Source organism: Vigna unguiculata, chromosome 1, assembly GCF_004118075.2.
Source record: "Vigna unguiculata cultivar IT97K-499-35 chromosome 1, ASM411807v1, whole genome shotgun sequence".
Classification (NCBI taxonomy): Eukaryota; Viridiplantae; Streptophyta; class Magnoliopsida; order Fabales; family Fabaceae; genus Vigna; species Vigna unguiculata.
The window spans coordinates 28,914,969-28,932,350 of NC_040279.1; the positions used below are offsets into that span (position 1 = coordinate 28,914,969).

At 30.9% G+C, this 17,382-nt stretch overlaps 1 protein-coding gene across 1 annotated transcript; it reads left to right on the top strand.

The window, feature by feature from the left end:
- Positions 1-572: 572 nt before the first annotated feature.
- Positions 573-6,762, top strand: LOC114181415 (ABC transporter G family member 15-like). Its single transcript, XM_028067869.1, has 9 exons — positions 573-853; positions 3,649-3,725; positions 3,799-4,260; positions 4,346-4,468; positions 4,565-4,687; positions 5,133-5,417; positions 5,508-5,780; positions 5,863-5,970; positions 6,269-6,762. The coding sequence occupies exons 1-9, from the start codon at positions 682-684 to the stop codon at positions 6,623-6,625; spliced, it is 1,980 nt and encodes a 659-aa protein (XP_027923670.1). The 5' UTR covers positions 573-681; the 3' UTR covers positions 6,626-6,762.
- The last annotated feature ends 10,620 nt before the right edge of the window (positions 6,763-17,382 follow it).

A 17,382-nucleotide genomic window follows, 5' to 3' on the forward strand; every position in this document is an offset into this window, starting at 1 on the left:
AACTAATTTTATAAAATTGAGTTACATTTATTAATATTTAGTCACACATAATATCTATATGTTTTGACGTATTAAATTTTAGCACCTTAATATGATATATATGTGGAGATTAGTTGGGTAGGTCATGCCTTCCATTATTGGACAATCCTTTATTCCCGTGGTTGATGTTTTAGATGTAATATTTTTGGAAATTTAAAGTACATGTATAGGTATAATTATCTTATAAGTCCGTCTTATAGCATTTTATAGAAAATAATGTTCAGATCTGTGGCTACAAAATTTTTGAAAGACCTATCACTTTAATCATTGATAATGATGTGGATCCTCGTTGAAATTTGATTTGTTACTAATTAATTCCCCATCAACCTTTTTAAACAGAAAATAATTGCACCCTGCAGAGTAGACACAGAGGGTCATAAATAAGCTGACAACCAATAACGACGAGCCACTTTGAGGACTGACATTGGACATATACGTTGTAACCCACACTCATTTATTAATCGTAAAATTATATCTTATACTATAATTATGCTTTACTAGATACTGTTTGAATTAAATTCGGACGTCTACTCCATCCCATCTGAATAAGTATAAGGTTTTTGTTCGTAATATATACAATGTGACATTGCAGACACTGCAGACAGTGCTAGCATAGAAGTGAGATAAGAAAACATCAACACGATGGTGATGGTGATGTGGGAAGATGTAACAGTTGAACGAGCTGCAAGTTTTGGAGCACAGAAGAGGAAGTTGCTGCTTAATGGAATCACTGGTTTTGCTGAACCTGCTAGAGTTATGGCTGTTATGGGTCCTTCTGGCTGCGGAAAAACCACCTTTCTTGACTCTTTCACTGGTCTCTCTCTTTCTCTCTTTCTCTGTGTATGCTATTACTAGTTAGTTTCATAAGATCTTCATTCTCAAACTGAACACCTTTTATCTGTTTTCTTATATTTATCACCTGTATGTGATTCCTGTTGCACCAAGGATAGTTGCATACTTCATTTAATTTATACTAAATATGTGTAAGTTGAGATGCTGAACATAGCACTAGATATATTTAGTGAGACTGTTCTTATTTTTCTTTTTGTCAGAATTAAGAGAATACGTATTTATGTGTACTCATCCTATATTATATATATATATATATATATATATATATATATATATATATATAAGTAATTCACCCAAAAATTATATATACACTAATACATTTTTTTTAAATAGATGCGATACAATGACTATATTGTTTGAATCAATTATTAAGACAAATCTGCATATGAGACTTTTGAGGAAGATTCATTGAGAAAACAAATGAATCAATGAAATATGAGTCCATTTTTGTGAAGATTGATCTAAGAGAGGGGTATAAATTTAAGTGGATTAAAGACTAATTTTTGTGTTGTTTCTTTGAAGAGATTTAGAGGTGAAAGTGAATGGATTTAGAAGTAAAATTTGTAAATTATTTGATTTATGTGATAAATTAAAAATTAAGTTTAATGAAAAAACAAGATTATTAAATTATTATTAATTTTAAAAGTAATTTAAAATTATAATTAGATGAGTTAGATTTATTTTAGAAAAAAAAATTAAAATGAATAAATTAAAATAACATATTTTAATAAAAAAATATTTATAATTTTTTTTTATAAAATATTTAAAATTAATAATTACTTGTAGTCTCTTTACTATTGAGAAGGAATCTCTATGGTAGTTTCAAATATGTGGAGCCCAAAACATTCATGTGAATTCATTTTAATTAAAAAAAAGAAAAGTTAATGGAGGGCATAATTATAATATGACCAATATCACCTTTAAATCTTTGCACAAGAAAGAAGATGAGAAAATAAAGAAATTACACTATTCTTTCCTTCTCTCCTCTCTCAAATTTATTGAAGTGAACAACTGAATCACCTTACAATTAGTCATATTTCATCTGCGTGAACAATAATCACTCTAAAGTGAATAGACCCTTATGGAATTGGAATAAGAGTGAGTAAATTTTAAAAATAAGATTTATGAGTGATTTGATTGATGTGATAGATTAAAAATTAAGTTTAATTAAAAGAAAAGCAAGAGTATTGAATTGTCCTTCATGTTGGAGTAATATAAAATTATATTTAGATGAGTTAGATTTATTTTAATAAAAATATTTAAATGAATAAATTGAAAAAAATATTTTAATAAAAATATAATAAAACTACAATATATTTACATTCTGATTTTTTTTTTTGTAAACAATTTAGAAAGTTGGGGTATTAATTATTATTGTAAGCTTAATTTTAAAATAAACGAGAAACACACATGAATAAGAAATAGAAATGAATTGAGGATATAATGATATTTCATCATTAATTACTCTCAAATCACTCCATGTGAGAAGAGATAGGAAAATCAGAGAATTTCTCCATTCCTTCATTTCTTCCGTTCTCAAATATCAGCAAGTAGCAAGTGAACATGTTTGTCACCCTCAAATCATGTCTCCCTAATTTCTCTGAACAATAAATCTTCACAAGTTGACACAATGTAAGACAATGAATTCACAAGTCTTCTTTCTTTATATGTTCAACTTTTTCATCAATACCTAATGTAGAACTTAAACTCACACTTGAACTTATAACAATCTCTTAAGTGTGAGTGATTTCACATTGAGGAGAGATGAAAAAGTTGAGCAACACATATAAACAAGAAGATTCATAAACTCATTATCTTGAAATTTTGGGTTAGAGGTGATGTCGATTTCTTGTGTGAGTTAAATTCATGTTTCATTTGGTGTTTTGTCTTCCTAACAATCTTTCCTCAAAAGACCTATTAGTATGAGTGGTTTTATTGTCTGACTTATATGGTATCAAAAATCTTCCTAACAAAGGTTTAAATAAGTGTATCATGTTATAATAAACTATGGAACAAATAAGAAATACTCATTGTTAGTTTATTGAGACTTAAATTCACATTTAGATATCCAAACAAATAATATATTTTATTTTTATATTTGTTTTTTTAACTTTTGATTCCTTTTTATTTTTTTAGTTTTGTTAATTAATTTTAGTCTCTCCATAATATATATATTTTATTTTAATCCATATAAATTTTTTTCATTTTCAACTAGTTTATTCAAAATATATTTGATAAGAATTAAAAGACAACCATTTTTTTCAGATAAAAAAAATGGAATAAATTTCAATGAATAAAATAAAATAACAAAAACCAAAATAAGAAAACAAAATACTGGATAAAAAAGGTTATATAGGGAAGAAACAGTTATATTTTAAGAAGAAAAAACATATTTAATTACAGAGACATTGCAGAGAAACATATTTTTTCTAACACTTTTCTATTGACCAAAAGTTACAAAGAAACACAAAACATGCAGTGTTACACTCCATATCTAATTAGTCCCATTATGCAGTTTCCATTTAAAGAAACCACTTCTGAATAATAGAATGACAACTTTCTTCTTCTTATCATGTGTAAAAGTAGAAATATATTGTGAAATAGTGCATTAAACTAAGATACTGAAGCTAATAATCATGTAATCCCTTTCCCTTTAGATAAGATTCAATTTAAGGACTGTAATGAACTATGACAGTGTGTGGTGTCTTTTACTAGTGTTATTGGTGAGAGACAACAAGTGTTGACATTTTTGTACAGGAAAACTTGCTCCAAATGTTGTTGTGACAGGGAACATTCTAATCAATGGGAAGAAAAACTTGAATTCAAGAGATGTGGTAAGATAATAAGATCATGCAATGCTTTATTTTTTCCCCTTGGTCTGCTCTAAAATATTTCTTCAATTTTCAGTCCTATGTAGCTCAAGAGGAACTTTTGTTGGGAACTTTGACTGTAAAAGAGACTCTGACATTCTCTGCAAACATGAGACTTCCTTCCAAAATGAGCAAAGAAGAGATAAACAAAGTGGTGGAAGAAACCATAATGGAAATGGGTCTGGAGGATTGTGCAGATACAAGGATTGGGAATTGGCATTGTAGGGGTATTAGTAATGGTGAAAAGAAGAGACTGAGCATTGGCCTTGAGATTTTAACACAACCCCATGTCTTACTTCTTGATGAACCTACAACTGGCCTTGATAGTGCCTCAGCTTTCTATGTCATTCAAGCACTATGTCACATTGCTCAGAGAGGAAAGATAGTTATCTGCTCCATTCACCAACCCAGCAGTGAGATTTTTGAACTGTTTGATGATTTGCTCTTGCTTTCATGTGGGGAAACTGTTTATTTTGGAGAAGCAAAGAAGGCTCTGAAGGTATACATTTTTATTACACAGGCAAAGTTGGAGTCTAATTTGAGGATTTGAAGATTTTGTGTCTCTGACTAAAATTTGGGAAAAGTTTTTTGCCGATGCAGGGTTTCCCTGTCCTACTAGAAGAAATCCTTCAGATCATTTTCTTATGTGTATTAATTTGGAGTTTGACTTCATTACTGAAGTACTAGAGAGGACACAATTATGTTTGGTATGCATTAGATTTTGCAGTTTTGGTTTTTCATTTTTTTCTCTTTAGTCCATTAACAATGCTTTTGAATGTGAATTTTAATGCCCTCATTGACAGGCATCATCGAAGTCAACAATGGAAATGAGAATATCAGAGATCAGAAGGACACTGATCGAGACTTACAAAAGTTCAAAGCTAATGTTCAATGCAAGAACAAAAATTCAACAAATGAAACACAATGTAATTAGTATTCATCAGTAAAACCCTTAGTTTCTCTATTAGTACAAATCCTATCTTTGTTTTCTAGTATTTACCTGCATCATAAAACCAGTTTATTGTTTACCAAATAGGCACACTTAAGATTAATCACAGATTAATTAGATTCTTTTTTTATGTTGGAGATCCCATCTCAAATAACGAATTTATAGTATATAAGTGAGTGCAAACTTCACCTTATAAACTAGTTTTGTATAGTTGAGTTAGATTTAAATTTCACTTCTTAACATCTGAATCCAGAGTTTGAGATCATTTTGGAGAAAATTTAAAGAATGAATCCAATCAACAAATTCATCAATCTATTTTGATCAACTGATCATTCAAAAGAAAGTACCGAATTTCCCATTTTCTTTTCTTGTTTCTAGTAAAGAAATTATTCTATTCCTTACTGAGAGATGCAAATATGTAGGAAGAACAAGGAATTGAGCACTACACAGGTAGCACTACCACGTGGAGGAAGCAATTGTGTACATTGACCAAGCGATCTTTTCTGAACATGACTAGGGACATTGGTTATTACTGGTTGAGGATAATATTCTACATAATGGTAGGAATCAGTATTGGCACCCTCTTTTTTCACATTGGCACAGGAAACAGCTCAATCTTGGCTAGAGCAAAGTGTGTATCCTTCATCTATGGCTTCATGATTTGTTTGTCATGTGGAGGATTACCATTTTTCATTGAAGAACTGAAGGTAAAATTTATAAATGCTTCCTTGTTCTGCCCAAAGATACAAGATCTATACTAAACATTCTGCTTTGTATCTAATCACAACAAAAATCAGGTGTTCTATGGTGAAAGATCCAAAGGGCATTATGGAGAGGCTGTGTTTGTAGTATCAAACATCATATCATCATTCCCTTTCCTTGTTCTAACATCTTTTTCCTCTGGAACAATCATTAACTTCATGGTGCAATTTCATCCGGGTTTAACTAATTATGCATTTTTCTGTATCAACTTATTCTTCTGCCTATCTGTTGTCGAGTGTTGCATCATGGCTGTGGCCTCACTGGTCCCCAATGTGCTGATGGGCATAGGAACGGGAACTGGTGTAATTGTAAGCATTCCATTTTCTCAGTTTCTGATATAATAACATTTAGGTTAAACTTGATGATGGAGTTGTTTCATGGTGGCTGCAGATCTTCATGATGATGCCCTCCCAAATATTCAGATCATTACCTGATCTTCCAAAATTCTTTTGGCGCTATCCCATGTCCTACCTCAGTTTTGCTTCCTGGGCAGTGCAGGTACAATGCAAAGTATTTTGGATTAAATCAAAAACTTGATAAGAATTAAGACTATACCAGAACACAATGTCGAATCTAAGAGACTCTAAATCAGTAGACAAGATAGGTGGTGTATTTGTACACTCTGAACTATACACAGGTACATCATAAATTAGCGACCAGTGAATTCAAATATATAAGATTAAAAGAGCAAAATAATTTTAACAAAACCAGAAGGTGCACCTGTACATGTACACCCTGATGTACATATATATAAGATTGTGGTTTTTGTAATAGCTTGTGATGTTTTGTACCACAGGGAGAATACAAGAATGACATGCTGGGGGTTGAGTTTGATCCTTTGCTACCTGGTGATGCGAAGGTTAGTGGAGAAAAAGTTCTGTTATTGGTACTTGGGGTTCCATTGGATCATAACAAATGGTGGGACTTAACAGCATTGGCTACCTTATTATTAGTTCACAGAGTGGTTCTTTACTTGGTGCTTCGGTTTGTCAAAAGAGCAAAATCACCTAATCTGTGGTTCTATGCCAAGAAAAGTTTACACTTTGGAAAGAGATGTTTGGTCAATGACAAGCCATCTATCTCTTCCAGGAAACTAGCTCAGCATCCATTATCGTCTCAAGAGGGTCTTATGTCCCCAAACCTTGCAATGTAACGACTTCAATATTTATTGTAAATGAAGTGCTGAATTTTTAGACGCAGAGTTTTTAAGTATCTTTGATTTTGTTAGTAATTTGAATATGAATGAAAAGTAATATATTATAATATCTTGTATGAGTTATTCATAGGAAATGATCTGAAGGATGACTGAAAATTTTTAGCTAACCTATTTGTACTCTTTGCTTTTGTGGTGACTGAAAATTCAGAACGGGGCATACTGAAACTCTGTTATCGAAAGAACGAGTTTCCTAACCAAGAAGGGAAGAATTATCTAACACTAAGAAAGTTTGCATTCATTGTGATAAAACCGGTTATACCATCAAGAAGACAGTGGGATTGAAAAAGATCAGAAAAGTATTAATTCTACTGATTTACGCTTCACTGCACAGTAATATTTCTTGCTGATAGACAGACTTTAAATTGGATTTTTTTTTCGCTGAAGTCACACTCAGCACAATTTCAAAAAGTAGTTTTTGTTTTTTAATTGCTTCTAACTGAAGTTGTGTCAAGTGCGACGACTTCAGTAAAAGAATCCAGCTTGAAATATGTCTGAGTGATACAATTTGAGATGAGAGACCTGAAGTTGTCCTAGGTGGTACGACTTTACCATTTTAGTGCTACCACAAACTCGAATTCACTCTATTCTTTAAAATTTAAAAAATCCAACCAGATAAATTGATAAAAGTAAATTAATCCCACTTAATAAATTAACCACGATTACATGTTAAGTTTGTATATTTAATTTATGGAAGAGATGGAGATGAGAGATGTAAATCCAAATCACTGAAAGGAATTGCTGGTCCATACTTTCTTTATCCAAGAGTAGGGCTCAAATTATTATATTATTTCATTTAATTAAGCTTTTTTTTCTTTAATAATTATACATGATTGTATGATGTGATTAAGGATGTCAAATAAATTCGTACACGTGGGTATCTGCGGATAAAACCCGCAATGCGTAGGAAATAAATATTAAAAATAGATATCCGCTACCTGCAGGTACGTGTATTTTTGATATCTGTATATTAACGGGATGGGTACGAGTATCATAGTATCCGTACCTGTGGATACCCGAACTTGCTCAACTTTAATTCACAAAGTATCCTTACACACACACACACACACACACACATATATATATATATATATATTAGTAAAAATCATTCTGATATAATTTTTCTAAGCTGTACATCTTGTCTTCTGTCTTCATTCTTCAAACTTCAAGTATTGGTATGTTGTCTTCTTCCAGGTACACCCTTGACATTTTTTGTCTTTCATTTCTTTGAAATTGGACATATACATCAAACCCTATATAGACAATGACGTTTATGGTATGCTTGCTGTCAGATGATAGAATCAAAATAAGAATACTTGACACGTGGCAGTTGAGGATTATTATTTTTTTATTTTTCAGAAATGAATCCGAGAAAGTGGACTTGTTGATCAAAACATTAATTAAAGTGTTGAACGTTATTTTATATTTATTTTTATACTTATTTGGACTTTGTGAATTTGAGTTTATTTGAACTTTATTTAAAATTTATTACAGTGATATATTTTATTTTATTTTATTTGAATTTATGATTAAATATTTATTTTTTAAATAATTTTGTAAATATCCGTGGGTACCCGTAGATACCTGCAGATATAACAAAATATACGAGTACTCCCATAACGAATATCCGACAGATATGGATATAGATACAGAACAAATATTTATTTCGTGGGTAGAATACAAAAAAACTATTACCCATATCCTACCCGTCCCATTAACATGTCTAAATGTGATGCATTCAAGTGCCAAAACATTTATGACCTGAACTTCACAGCATGATAGCATGCGTTTTTCTTTTAAACATCATAACATTGATAAGGTTTGTTGTATATTTATATAATAACGCATCCGATTTCAAACTTAAATTTGCTATATACATTGGTTGTGCAGCTCACTAAGTCTGGATATGTTGAATAATATATATATATATATATATATATATATATATAATAAATATTTTTTTCTAAATTTGATGAAGTTTGAGATATTAAAACCCAAAGTGATGTATGAGTTTATTTGGAAATATTTTCTTCTAGATAAAACTTATTCAACAATTTACAATATTAAAGTATAATTACATTAACTTTATTTAATGTATGATGGGGTAACTGTATTAAATATAATCTCTCGCATTATTCTTTGCACGGAACGGCGTGAATAGTAAAAACTTTAAAAGAATGTTAAAATTTTAAAATTAAAATATATCAACCAACAATCATTTTTCTAAAAAATAATTATATAATCTTGATTTTTCAAAGTAAAGTTAATCCTTTCTAAATTAAAATAAATAACTTCATAACTATTTTCTTAGTAAAAATGATTTTTTTATACGATTTAAGAGTAAAATTAAATTTATTTTGCATATTCAATTAAAGAAAAATCATCTTACAACTACATTCCAAAGTGTTAATGTCTTTTTCACATGTAATTTTTAGAGTTGTTAAAATGGGTAATCCGATCCGACTTGACTCGATTCACCATGGGTTGATCACTTAGTGAACCAATCCAACCCGGTTCATTTATTAGCGAGCCAAAAAAATTTGAACCCGGTCCGGCCTACTGCGGGTTGGTGAGTTAACCGAGTTGGCCCACGGGCACTTAATTAAAAATATATAATTTTTTTTTTCAGTCAAAACTAGATTATAATTCTAATTAAAATCTAAAAACTTTGATACAATCCAAATACAAACCAAAATCACAAAAATACAAATGATATATGTGTTGGCTAAAAAAACAACATAACATGATCAAAATGTAAAGTCCAACTTAACAAAAAAAAGCTTGTGTGACCTTTTATTTGCAGGTTGGTGAGCCAATTCGGTTCACCACGGATTCAACTCGGATGAGTGAGATAAAAAATTAACCTGTATTGAAATTTATAAAAAATTTCATCCCAATCTGACCTAAACCTGTGGTGAGCTGGATTAACTCGCCGATTTCAATCCATTTTGATAGCAATTCTAGACCAAATTTGATTTTAAAGACTATTATTTTTTCTAATAGTTGTTTCTGTATATCTTTTTATAATAAACTATACCGTGACCATTCTTTTTTTTTTTTTTCAAAGACTTTTTTTTTCTATCTCGTGGTGACCTAGTTTATTAGATGATGACGATAATCTTGATGATGAATGGGGACACAAAATGAAGAAATTTCTTTCAATAACGATTTTTAAAAACAGGTAAATATATATTTTATTTAAATCGTAAATTTCTGATAATAGAACATTGGTGCTAGGGCTGGTAGAAAAGAAGGCAATATGGACATTTTCTCAACATACTTTTCGACCCATCGAAAATGTTCTCACGCTCACCTCGTCAGACACCAAATTTTGAAAGTATACTTTTTCTTACCCAAAATTGCTCGACTTATTCATGTATCATTCATCGGTGTTCAATTTATTTACACATTCAAATTTGTTAATAAATAACTATTGGTACTAAATCAATGAATTTCATGCAATAGAAGATTATCGTTTTTTTGAGGTTCCTAATCTATAAATCTTTGACTTAAATAGAAGAGATTTTATGCGCATCATTATTCATCAACTTTTATATTGTATTTATATTGTGTAATACTTGTTTCAACTTAATGAAAATAAAATATGAACCACATTTTTTTAATTTATCAATACTTGGTTTAAAGAAAAAAAATCTTCAAACACCAAGATAAAACAATACAAAATCTTTTCTACAAATTAGTTTAATAAAATTTCATTTTAATTCATAGGAAATTTGGTTTAATTGTTTAGAAAAAATACACTCCAAAATATACATAATTAGATCTTAGATATCTTTCATAAAATTATTTAAACTTACTCGATTTCTACCCGATAAAAAGAGAATAAAGCTATTAAATATTGTTATAAATCTTAGCATTGAAGTGTAACATCATTAAATTGTTTTTTCAAAGTTATTCTAAATTAATCCATTATTTCAAAGATAGTTTAAATTTTATTCTTTTAAGGCTACTTGTGTAACACCTCATTTAATTTAATATACGAAATTAAAGGAAACGTTACAGAAAGGTAACATAATAGCGCAGTCTTGGAGTTTAAAACTCAACTCCTTACAATTCACGGCACAACACAATGCCCAAAAGAAAACTGGATAAAAAGTTTACAAAGAAGGTATGTAGATCCAAGAACAAACAAGTACATGGACCTTAGCCCGAAAGAAAAGCCCAATAACGAAACTAAAAAATCAGTCCACGCAGATTACGCAGCGGAACCATCACCTCCCTGTTGCCCACGGGTGTTCCTCGCATCTGCTCACACCAACAAGTTGATGATCATCGCAAGAGAGAGAATCACACAGCAGAATATACCACAAAGAAAGTAGGTTAAGCTAAAGTACAAAAGAATTCATCCATTCAATCCAATATATATATATATATATATATATATATATATATATATATATATATATATATATATATATATATATATATATATATCTTCACCTTACCATACTCATATATCAACCAAACATGTTATGACTTCTCAAACAATACACTAAGACACGACTCGACTCATCCGGATACATATAACTTGGTCGAATTCAGCGGATGCTCGCACTTGTGATGGATACCTCTGCTCACCCCCGAGCTATGTGTTACAAGTGTTACAATGAATCAATGTCCCTCACCACAAGGTTAGCCCTTAATGAATTTCAGGCCTCCTACTACTCTCACCACAGGAGTCAGTCCGCTCTAGGTGAGACTAACTGACTCCTTAGAGTGTCAGGATGCAACCTTACCTTGAATCCTTACCTAGTTATACAGATGGGGCACCACCATGGACACCCACTAAAAGGGGTCATGAAATTACGCCCCGACCACTGAAGCATGACCCGAAAATCCCACCTAGGGATTTTTAAGGAATTAAACACTGACACGGACCAAACATGCTTAACCAATCAAAAAGAAATTCATCATACCGATTAATACATACACACCGCATACTAATTCTTCAAAATCCATTCCTTTCCTTTTTCCAGTGAACTCATACCAGTTCATCATTCTCAACCAACATAGTGGGGTTTCACCTCATGCCAATTCCATGTCAATTCAATACGAACCACCTCATTTCTTTCACATGCGAAGGTTCACACCCAAATCCATCATTCATAATTCATGGTTCACCTCACTCATGCATATTGATTTGTCTCATTCATTTAACAGAATAATCAACACCCAAACAAGCATAACCAATTCGAAAATTCAGAAAATAACCACAGGAACGCACTGTCTCGCCCAGTCCCTCGCTCAGGTCGAAGGGTCTCGCTCAGGCGAGCCCCCTTCGCCTAGGCGAGGGCTTGAGAAGGAACAGTAACGCGGGATCTCGCTTAGGCGAGACCCTTCTCGCTTGGGCGAGATACTCGCTCGCTCAAAATAAAGAGTTGGTTGCCTAGGCGACCTTTCGCGTAAAGAGGGTTTGGACGAGTCCCTGTTCATCTAACCTAGGCAAGACTGGCTCGCTTGGGCAAGATTAGCAGGTCTCGCCACTGTTTTCCTACACCAGTCCAAACAACAGATTCATGCGTTCAAAATTAACATAACTGATAATGTTAATTTTTACCATTATCCAAGCTATATTTCATTAGCAAAATCATCGCTTCCAAAGCTTTTAACCTACTTAATCCTCAATTTTACCTTACTTTTGTAAATAAATACATTTTGGGTTACATTGATCTAAAGATACCACTAATCCCCATTTTTGTGTCTATTTATAGATTGGAAGCTTTGTTCCAAGAGTCCAAACAAATGAGTAACCCGGAACAGCAAGGAGAAATGCAAAAATGTCAACAGGAAGCGCCTAGCGACACAAAGGTAACGCCAGGCGGCAGCCACCGTCAGCGCCAGGTGCCAAACAAGCGCCAACCAGGCGCCACTGTTGGTCACCGCCTGACGGCACTTGGTCACCGCCTGACGGCACTTGGTCACCGTCGGGCGGTAGCGGGAAGAATTGCCCACTGTTTGATGTCTAGCGCCTGGCGGTGAGACCCTTCCGCCAGGCGCCAGTGTTCGCTAATGTGGCAAGTTGGCTCTTTTTCTTCTGTTTTCGAGAGGGGAAACGCATCTTGGACATTTTGGAGCTCGAGTAATGCGATTTGGAGAGCTTGGAGGAGTGCTAGGGCTTATGGGAACAACTCCATCTTCCTCTTTGTATCTCTTTCTCTTCCATTTTCCATTTTGTAAGCTTGAGCTCTCCATGACAATGGAGAGCTAAACCCATTTTTGTTGGAGTTAGATGTAACCACTGAACTTTCATGTATTTTCGAATGGTTTGAATATATATATGCTTCTTCCATTGATTTCTAGTATCTTTGTTTATGTATTTAAAGCTTGCTTTGTTTTACCCATTCATTGCATGATATTTGGGTCATTAGGTATTGGAAAATATCTCTTGAAACCTTGAATTGGAGCAAGATACCTAATGGAACTTGTATCTAGGAATGGAACTTGACCCATTAGTTGTCTTAAACCCTAATTTGTAAAGCGGGTTTGTTTATTTAGGGATTCAAGGAATTGACTCTAAATAAGGAAACCTAAGCTCATTCAACTAAAGGATTAGAGTTTGAGTAAACTTGTGGGTTGACATTAGTAATTAATGGAGAAGAGTTTTATTGCTTAATATACATGAGAGTGAAGTAGGTGAAGTCTAACTCCAACAATATCAATCCATTGCATTTCTAGTCTTTACCATTTTCTAGAGTCTTCAAATATCCAAATTCAATTTTACTTGTTTATGAAATATTTACTTTCTTGCATACAAAAACCCAAATTATGAATTTATTCATTAGTTTAAATTAGTCACTAATTACACAATTATTTAGTATACACGAGTCTCTTGGGAAACGATATCTCGGTCTTACCGGTTACTACTTGCGCGACTTGGTACACTTGCCAAAGTCCTAACAATAACATCAAACCAACCACACAAACTCGAAACAACAGCCAAACAACGAGGAAAAACGGGACATATGAGCAAGGTCTTAGCTTCCCTACCTGGAAATGGCTAGCACGAGACCCCGACCCTAAACATCGGAGAACGGCAACTCAAGGAGCGACTCAAGGTGCTGGAAAGAAATGAGAAATAGGGGAAATGAGTTACCCAGCGTAACAGTAGCAGAACTAAGAGCACAGATGGAAAGGATACTTACGTAGAGGAAGAGAGCTGGTTCGAACTTGCGTGCTTGCGGTGGTACCAAACCCTAGCAGAGATTGAGAGGCGGCTGCGGCTCTAGGACAAGGAACAATTTTCTGAAAAGAGGAGAAGTGTTAGGTTTAAGGCAGACCTAGGGGTTTTATCTGTTGGACTGGTCCTAGGCCCACTTACAAGGGCAACCCCTTTACTTTATGGCAGAAAAAGAGTAAAGGATTTTTAATGAGCCTTACAACTTGAAATTTTCTAATTTTATTTTGTATTTGTGTATCATTACATTTTTCCCTTTATTATCACAATTAACTTTTTTCTTTTGATATCAATTAAATTAGGCTTACAATTAAAAATAATATTATTTCAACTTTGAAAATAATAAATTAGTTATTTTTTATAAAAAACAGACGTTTTTAAAAATGATGGGAGATAGTAAATAAAAGTAAAAAAAAAAAAACTAGGAGGTCAAGAACATGGCTGCAGAAACTTCTTCTAGGTCTAGGTCATCAAGTTCGTAATCATTTATAAGAGTGAGAAAAATATGAAAAAAAAAAAATTCAATTCCCAAGTTAAAATTAACATGAATTAAAAGTTATATTCTAAAACACTCAAAATAAATTTAATTTTTCTAATATATAGCCAACATGTTATTCTCATCAGTAAATTTATTCTTTGAATTGAGTATATAATAAATAATAAAATATTTTGATTTTAATTTTTTGAAAAAAAATGTTTATATTTTGTTCTTATTATTATTACTCATTTTCATTCCTTCTCTTTCACACTACGAATAATCAGTTTATTTTAAAAATAACTTTGACAAAGTTAGTTCTTATATTCATTTGTTGTGTTCTTGAAATATAATAGTCAACGATTAATTAATTATCAAAATCATAAAAAAAAAATTTAAAAGTATTTAAAATTTTTTAAAAGCAACTCAATTGCTCTTATTTATTTTTGCAGTAGTTATTCACTGTCAAAATTTCATTAAAGTACATATCAGGACAAAACAATAATTTTAAATATTGGTTAAGTAGTTTTAATAAGTCTTGGTCAAGCTAACATGTAGGTGAAGTGTAACATCGATCATTCAATTTTTTATTTAAGTCAGTCTAAATTAATCTATTATTTCAAAGCTACTTTAAATGTTATTCTTTTAAAGCTACTTTAAATTTTATAATTGTAATATTTATTTATGTATGGTTACACTTTTCCCCCTTTATTATCATAATTAACTTTTAAATTTTGGTATAATTAATTTAAGCATACAATAAATATTAATTTCAATTTTCAAAATGATAAATTAAAAAATATTTTTTTTATAGAAGACAGACGATGAAGGAAACAAATAAAATGAATTCTGCAATGTATTTTATTGGAAGAAAAAAAAAATATACAAGAGAGTATATGCAATTAATATACAGAATCCCTACTTTTACATTATTATTCTTATAATGCAAAATTATTCCTGTAATTTAATTATTTTAATAATTAAAATATTTTCTTATGATTTAATTTCTAACTCAAACATTTAAAAAATGATATAGGAGATAGTAAATAAAAGATTACAAAAACATAAAAAGAAAAAACTTACTAGGGCCATAATATGGCAGAAGAAAGCTCATTCTTTCCGATCAGGAATTTGAAAGAAAATGGATGAATGAAAATTTGAGAGGAGAGTGAGAAAGGAAAATAATATTGTTTATTTTAAGGATGAATAGATAAAAGTTTTAAAAGTAAAGTTTTAGAATAATTTGATGAATGTAACCGATAAAAAAATGTTTTAATAGGTAAACTAGTTAAATTATAGTTTACCTTTTATGCTTAAAATTAATATAAAATAAAATATACTTATTACTATTACTATTAGTTTAAGTATTGATATTAATAATAATATTATTATAATAATAACTATTATTATTAATAAAGTTGTTATTATTGTTATAATTAATAATAATAATAATAATTTTTATTATTATTAATTATCACAAGGTAAGTTGGAATTAAAAAAAAAAGTGACAACATAAGTAAGAGCATAAGTGTTAAATTGGAATTTAAAAAAAATTGATGGATATTTAAATAAAGCATAAGTGCTCATGTATCTTTTTTTGAGGATCTCTTCATCTATGTGAGGACTTTCATCCTCCCTTAAATTTATCTATACTTCAAACTAAGTGATCAACCAGTTTGTAATCATTCAAGAAATTTCCTAAATATTTACAAGACTGAGAAAAATACGAAAAAAAAATCAATTTCCAAGTTAAAATTAACATAAACTAAAAATTATTAGACCTTAAAACACTAAAATACATTTCTATTTTCTAAGACACAGTAGATATGTTTTTCTAGGTAATCAATAGTTTTTTTTAAAAATAAAGTATATATAATAAATAATAAAATTTTGACTGTCTTTGAAAAATAAGAGTCTCATCCAACGAGTATTTCGAATAATGAGAGTCTATTTTAAAAAATAAATAGTAGAAATAACGTAGGCCATCTCCAACCTCAAACAAATCGGTCGGCGGAGAAAATTAATTTATTACAATGCACATTTTGCTTCTTCTTTTAAGAAAATTAATTTTCCTTCTTTTAAATGCTTTTATCTTTGCGCTCATACTACACTAACATTTATTTCATTCAAGTGCGAGTAATCATTTATTTAAAACAAATAACTGAGGCATCGATCACTGTTTTTATGCATAATCACTTGACACCACAGCAGTGTGGGATACCACACTATAATTTTGCGAAAGGAATTTATCAAATTCAAGTGTTTAATTAAATTAATTCAATTTAATCTTAGAGAAAATATGGTGTCGTAATGTTTAAAGGTTAAGAAAAATTATAAATTTCAGACGTTTAATTAATGTTGAAAATAAAATAAAAAATCATTGATTTTTTTTATTATAATGAATTAGTTAATCGATTTAACATGTTTAATGAAAATGAATGTATTAAATGTCGCGATTAAGATCTTTTTTTTAAAAGACAAATCAATATATTAAATTTTTTATCTTAAAATATTCTATGTAACCTTACTTTACTTCCCCATTATAATTATGATATAAATAATCTACTTAAATATTGAATAAAAATATAATTAACAAAAACAGTGACTATATAATAGTGTTGTCAGGTTTTACAGAGGGAGTTTTACTGGAGAGAACAACACCAATGAAAGCCTAACCACATAAGACACTGACACCACTCTCAACCAAAAACCTTAAGGCAATAGGTTTATGAGTCTTTATTCTTATATAGTGCTCTACTTTCTCATTTCTGGTCAATGTGGAACTTAGACTCACACTTGGATTCCTAACATTGTAAAAAATGGGTTGTGTAAGAAGAGAAGAGAAAGGACAGAAGGTTAAAAAGATGAGAAACATGACATTTTGTGATTTGAAAGTAACAATGTCGTGCTCCAATGGTGACATTTATTATAAATAGCTAAATAGACCTAACTCAATTCCTTAAACACCTATTAAGAAGTGAGAGTTAACTAAGTTAACTATCACTTCACAACATACTCTATTTTACA